The 7,338-nt window shown below is 37.6% G+C and overlaps 1 protein-coding gene across 2 annotated transcripts in view; it reads left to right on the top strand.

The window, feature by feature from the left end:
- LOC103397689 (nuclear receptor subfamily 5 group A member 2-like) overlaps positions 1 to 7,338 on the top strand; it is a 13,332-nt gene that overhangs the window by 1,548 nt on the left and 4,446 nt on the right. For both annotated transcript variants that reach the window (XM_017042778.2, NM_001294202.1), the window contains 3 exon segments: positions 74 to 726; positions 4,703 to 4,822; positions 5,494 to 5,641. In XM_017042778.2, coding sequence (XP_016898267.1) covers positions 74 to 726; positions 4,703 to 4,822; positions 5,494 to 5,641 — 921 coding nt within the window.

The following is a 7,338-nucleotide window of genomic DNA, read 5'->3' as shown; positions in this document are numbered from 1 at the left end:
GTTTGTAAGCAAAAGTTACCAAAACCATGTTTTCACGAAGGCCTATATTTCCCTTTTTCTGCCGTTGTGTCAGCGGTGCGAGCGGATCGCATGCGTGGAGGGAGAAACAAATTTGGCCCCATGTACAAGCGAGACAGGGCCTTGAAGCAGCAGAAGAAAGCGCTAATACGATCAAATGGCTTCAAGCTGGAGAACGGCGTTCCACCGCAGTCGGTTTCCCCGCTGCAGGTCGACTACGGTTTAATCAACACCATTCACTCCCTCCCCACGATCTCTAAAGGTGCGCCGCCTCCCATTCCAATCTCAGACTACGAGGCCAACCTCTGCGGAGCCACTGCTGTAGGGATGACCATGCAGCCCCACTTGGCCCTCTCATCTCAGTACCAGCCCACGGCCTTCGCCAGCAGAGCCATCAAAGCCGAGTGCCCTGATCACACGAGCTCACCCGAGTCTCTTATAGGATACTCGTACCCAGACGTTTACCCTGCCACTGCCTCACCGCAGCTGCCCGGTCTGCCACCACTTGTACTGGAGCTGCTTGGCTGCGACCAGGACGAACTGATGGTGCAGAATAAGATCATTGCTCACCTCCAACAAGAGCAGGGCTGCAGCCGTGGCCGACATGACAAGAGCAGCACATTTAGCCAGATGTGTCGAATGGCAGACCAGACTCTCTTCTCCATAGTGGAGTGGGCCCGGAGCTGCGCCTTCTTCAAAGAGCTTAAAGTGAGTACCATCTAATAACTTGATATTATGTTAATCAGTGGTACGTGGAGTGAGTACACCGTGGCTGCAGTGGAACTCTGTGGTTTCTGCTGTCGTGTTTGTTTTTAGGTTGACTATTAGTCTTAGTCAACCTAGATCAGGGCTGTCAAACTTATGTCAAGTTACCTGTCAGTAACAATAATATTGTTTTTCCCTTTGTTTTCACGCAAAAAAGTAACAAAATAATCCGATACATTTTCATATTTAGTGAAATATAATTTAAAAATATTTTCTGAACACGAAGTGTTTGTGTTTTTTTATTTTATTTCCAAAACTCACCAAGCAGGCCGCTTTTGTCCCAGGGGTCGTATCTTTGACACCCCTGGCCTAGATGACCTATAAAATCTATCGTAAACCCACACACACAAAATCATTTAAAATTTAGAATTAAAAAGATTTTTAGCCCCGCCCTTGCATTTGTCATCAAATTTAAAATAATTAAAATTGTATTCAAATAATAATATAGGTATACCAATCATTACTATTTTCATTTTTATTTTTTCCTTCTTCTGGTCGGATAATGTAGCACGGATGTAGCCTCTCCGCCTGTGACAGAAAAGGTAAAATGCCTGGTGTTTACTCAATACAGGTCATCTAAAAAATTGAGTCTACCGATTGAATCGTCCTAAGCTTTAACTTTTATTAAATGCAAGCTTCTGTCTGGGTCTGAAGGAAAGAGTAATGGAAATACCGCAGCGGCAGATGAGCTCCGTCCGTCTGTCCTCGCCAGTCTCACGCAATTCCTTTTTTCATTCATTAATGAATCTATTCAGTCATTCTTAAAAATAAATGATCTCAAATGAATTGAAAGCCGACGAATAGTGAATTTTGTCATGTTCAGCAGCACTAACAGAGTAAAGAGGGGATAATAAAGTAATACACTTCTATTAAATAGGAAATTAAAGTGCATGCTGCTGTTTTTCTGGGGTTTTTTCTACCCTTCTTTGCTGTTTATATTATTTCATTACTTACGTCTACGCCTATATATTCCGCTAAACATTTTAAAAGCGAGTTAAGAAGATAATAGACCATATTATCATACCAGATTCTATTTATAATGTTTATTAACGCTTTAAATGGGCATTTTCCCCTGATACTACATTAAATGTTATTCGATATAATATATTTATAATTACCTATATCTACTATATTTCAATATAAGAGAAGAGACATTGCCAGAAACTAGCCAAATATTTTAAACAAAATGTAAATAATCTTTTGACGTTTAGCTGTATGGATTTATGTCCTAAGGCCATGAGATGTTTTAGGCATTTTCTGTTTAAATAACATTTAAGTACAATTGATTTGAAACAAACGTTTCCAAAACAACACTCAGTTATTGTTGGCTGATATCACGTTTTATACTTTTATACTGCTGATATCACGTTTTATACTGTATATGTATTATTATCTAATTGTGTATCATCTATACATTTCAGTACTGATTAAACAAAATACCAAAATAATATTTATTTGTAACCAAACTGGTATATTGTATAAAACAAAAAACAAACAAAAACAAAAATAAATTACCACCTTGAAAGACAAAAAAAGAATAAAACGCTCCGGGAACAATCGTTTTAAAATTAGCTGAAACACTGAATGGCTTATTTATAAGCAGTGCTGATAAAACACAGGCTATGCTAACTATCCAGCTAGCTTTATACAAAAAAAATCACAAACAAAACACATTATACGTACACGTCATAACATTTTTCATATTCTCCACAGTGAAACGTCACAGTCCTCTTTTGTCTTGGTTTCACTTTCCTTGTTACAGTACTTAACGTTCAGTGGTATAGTTTTTGACATTTTAGTTCTCAAACAAATTCTACTCTGTAAGCTGTAAGTGTTTTATTCAAAGAAGCAGACCTTATGCTATGTTAAAACCAATGCATTCTGGGAGAAGCAACAATCCTTATTGCAAACACTTAACTGGAAGGTATTTTTTATACTGGTAAGGTTTTGTTTGTTAAAAATATAAATGAAAATGTTCAAAACAATTCTGCCAATTTTATTTTTTATTGTGCAAAAAAATAATGATGTGTGTTAGCTCAAAACTGCATATGTCAGCATCAAGGTTTGGGAGCTCCATGTAGTCAGAAAACAATTATATTTAGCCTGGGAAATAAGATGTTGCATCTATTAGATCTGGGCTTCTGACCATTAAACAAACAAACAATCAAACAATCGAAATCAACCCACAAGTTATTCTCATTGTTTCCCTGCTGCTGCTAACTCCATCTCTAGCTTCCACTTTTATCACATGTCATTTGAACTTCACCTCTCTAACTTTGTCTTAAACCACTTCAAGTTGTCAAGTTGTCTCTCTGACAGTATATTCAGAGTCGGGCCATTTGTCATCTGGTGCATTCTTGTCACATCTGGTACAAATCCTGGCAGCCTTAGTATTACCACCTTCACCTCAGCCCTGAGCCTTTTCATAGCAATATCTACTTGTACTGCAACATGTCAGCTCCAATTTGCCTTCACCCTCTTCTTCACCTCTGTCTCTCATGATACTGATACGTATTTATCTATATATTTATTTTATATTTTATGTATTTATATATTTTATGTATTGTATGTACTGATATTATATAAGATGATAGAATGTACTCTGTCCATTGACTCAAATTACTCAAAGTATTCACCTCTATTACCTGGCCTTTTTTCAACCTTACTTTTCCAACTCTACCTTTCCAATGGTACACACAGGTATTCTGACCCCCCTTCCTCCCCACTCTCCTCTCCAGTACTAAGCTCCACCTTTTAATCGCTTTTAATCACATATCTGATCTTCAGTCCGTACCTTACAACACCTTAACGTTGTGAACTATCCCACTTTCTATTCTCACTGTCATGTGTCTCGCATACTTTTTTGGTTGCCATTTGCTATCGCAAAAAGCTGGCTATGATTTCACAGCCATCACATTTGAAATGATTAACACAGAACAGCTAATATATTTAGCAATTTTCCACGCTTTGACTTTACTGTGGTGGATGACTGAAAGCAGCTCTTTCTCTCTCTATCTATGTCTCTCTCTCACACACACACACACACACACACACACACACACACACACATAGGCGTACACGTGTACATACACAGTGAATGTTGTAATAGTGGGATTCTGGGAACGCTGTGATAAAGGAAAGGATTTAGGAAGTAAGAGGTCTCTGTGACCTTCTTTGCTTCCTCTTCAGGAGGCGTTGTAAACTCAACTGAGGTTGTAGAAATATATCCTCAAAGCTTTCACAGGAACACACTGGTTGACTGTGACGGGGGCAATAATACATTCTCTCATTTGTAGTCACATTGTCTGTGTAAGTTTATAAAACATGTATCACGTTTGTTGATGTGTATGTCCAGTCAAGTTACGTCGGGTAGTGCGTTCTTCGATAGTGTGAAAAACACACACTATCTCTATAATGGCTCTGACAGTTTTGACATGACAGGACATAATTCTGGATTAGCTCAAAGCTAATAATGTCGTAATTGAACAACCTGACAGCCGTGGTCCTTAGCTCGTGATGTGATATGAAGTGATACCTGCGTTGACTACAATCTGTCTTTATTGTTTAGTGCGCAGCATAATATTTGTTAAGATGTATGGAATACACAGACATGTTGAATGTCAAACAACATCCTGGTCTGCACACATCTTTTACACATTCCTTTTTCAATCATCATCATCATCAAGAGAAAACATGCACAAGTGACGAGGCCCACGGTGAATTTGAGTTTCACACCCCTGACCTAATGGAACCATGCATAAAGTAAATAATACAGGACCGAACACTGGGAAAACCTCCTTTTGATTGCATAGTTAGTGAATTTTGAAAAATAAAACAGTAAACATGTGAAGATACCTGAAGTGTAATGAAAGTCATCTGAGAAATGTTTTCTTATGAATTTTCTCTTGTTTATCTGGAGGTTGGAGATCAAATGAAACTTCTCCATAACTGCTGGTCAGAACTTCTGGTGTTGGATCACATTTTTAGACAAGTGCTGCATGCCAAGGAAGACAGCATTCTGCTGGTAACCGGCCAGGAGGTAAGAACTCCCTCAGATAACTCCCTCAAAACAAAATGCAATGTTTTATAATACATTTTTTGTCACTGTTTTGAATGGCATTTGAACCAAGAGATTTATCCTATGGTACCTTTTGTTTTTAGCTCCAACTACGACCCTTCTATTGCCATTTTACTGTTCTACTGGTTTTCTCCATCACTACTGTCAAAAGTAAAAACCCAAAATGCCTCTTTCTGAGGTTGTTCTGTATTAAATTGGAACATGTTAGTTTTTATATTTATACAGGCTATTTTATTGCCAAACCTGGTGAGCTTGCTCAAACCCACAGAGCCACTGCTCCATATAGTCTATGCCATATATATTAACATAGAAATGATTCATAACATATGGTCAAGACACGCTACAAAACAGTCCAAATTTACAACAATCTTTTAACTGTACTTCATTAAAGCATATCTTGATATCAAATTCATTTGTAATAAACAGTGAAAACAGTAATCTATTTTTTAAAACTTTTTTTGCGGCAGTTGATTGATTTTTTTTAATGAAAGAGGAACATCTGTAATAGCTGTGTTTTCTATCCATCAGTTACTACCAGTCATTCAGCCAGGTAGTGAGTGTGCAGATCTGTGGGGCTAAATATTAGCTGACGTTGGGGCAAAAAAAGAACAACCTCTTCTTTATGTTTGTAGATCAAGCTGCCATTGATCCTAGATGAAGTTGATGCAACCTTGTCCAGTCTGGTTCAAAAAGGACAAAATTTGGCCATGAGGTTGCACACACTTCAAGTGGACCGCAGGGAAATTGCCTGCCTGAAGTTCATCGTCCTCTTCAACCCCAGTAAGTAATTTTCAAAAGCATTTTCAAAGCAGAACCATGATGAAAAAAAAAAAGAAAAAAACAAAACAAAACATCAACCTTGCGGCAAATGTGTAATTATTGTCAAATGGTTAAGTAAAGTGCTGTATTTCTGCTTTTATATATATATTTTTTTTATATTCTTAGCACTAAATACCTACCTAATGTCTGATCTAATCTAATCTAATCTAATCTAATCTAATCTAATCTAATCTAATCTAATCTAATCTAATCTAATCTAATCTAATCTAATCTAATCTAATCTAATCTAATCTAATCTAATCTAATCTAATCTAATCTAATCTAATCTAATCTAATCTAATCTAATCTAATCTAATCTAATCTAATCTAATCTAATCTAATCTAATATAATCTAAATAATTTCACTGGTGCTTCTCTGTGAGTTAAATTTTTCATTTTTCATTTTTCAGTTCCCTGTTGCTTAGATGAAAATGTTTTCTATTCTTGCTGTGATTGCCAAATTTTTTGTTGCTACGAATCAGTTGAGTTTTTTCAAACTCTCTATTAAAAATAACAATGTTCTGGTTGACCGTAGCAGCAGATTGCAATGCAAGCAGAATCTATTCTTGTCACTGCTGCCTCGTACTGGGACATATACTGTCTGTCTGACTGTATCTGAATAGCAATGTTAACATTTAATACTATAATGTCACTTTGTTCTTTGAACTGACATCTCCAATACATTTACTCAATTAAATGTCAAACAACGACAAAAGGCCTCGCTAACAAAGACTCCGTACCACTCAATTGTTCACTAAGGGTGTTTATAAGAAACGTAATGGATGGCCCAATCGGTTGAGCAGAGGGGACAACATCTATAATTCTGGCTTGTGCAGATGGTGAGAGTATAGATGTGGTTTTCCCAGATTCCCAGTTAGTACTTGATTTTAGTGCTAGCAAAGTAGGGAACAAAGACCTATTGAATGATGAGAGCACTTATCACTGGCAGAAAATATTGGCAGCCTTTGCCAGCAGCCCCATTGCTTATGCTCTCGTTTCCCCACTCTTTTCCCTCATCTTCAATGTCAGGTTTGTTGAGGGGTAATTTAATTGCCCTTAGCAATTTGAAAAGATGAATCAAAACACTGACTCAAAACATTTAATTACCTCCTGAAAGGATTCTCAGAGATGGGCTCATCTGATGCTGAATGCCGGTCAACCCAGGGCTTGGGTATTGTTTCATACATACACACAAACATTTATAAGCACCCACGCTCTCTCCACAGAATGCAAAGTAAAGACACAGTTTAGAGTCAATAGAAAAAGAGTTAGAACATGAAAGAAGGCAACTGTGGAACTGATTTGTACCTTTTGTCTGAAATGACTGGCCTGGGTTATAATTTCTATAGGTTCCCTGTCCACAGAAACATGCTCGGCATTTCTGCGTGGCTGTCATTTCATTCAGACTAGAGGAAAGATTTGTGTCAGTCTAACGTTTCGTTTCAGCCAAGAAAATTACTTGCATGGAGGTCATGTCTAAAATCTGCTTTTGCCAGTGTGCGATGGGTTGTGCCGAGTGTGTACTGCTGGATCTCCTCTCATAATCTCCTCAGAAATCCTCAAGCACCTGGATTTGTTTACTTTCTTTCACTGCAACAATATGTATGTGCAGCTCAAGGCTAAATGAAGCGTGGGGATGCAGACCCAAGTGTAAATGA

The sequence above is a fragment of the Cynoglossus semilaevis genome, chromosome Z, assembly GCF_000523025.1.
Source record: "Cynoglossus semilaevis isolate Cse_v1.0 chromosome Z, Cse_v1.0, whole genome shotgun sequence".
NCBI lineage: Eukaryota > Metazoa > Chordata > Actinopteri > Pleuronectiformes > Cynoglossidae > Cynoglossus > Cynoglossus semilaevis.
This window is presented reverse-complemented; position numbering and strand designations above follow the sequence as displayed.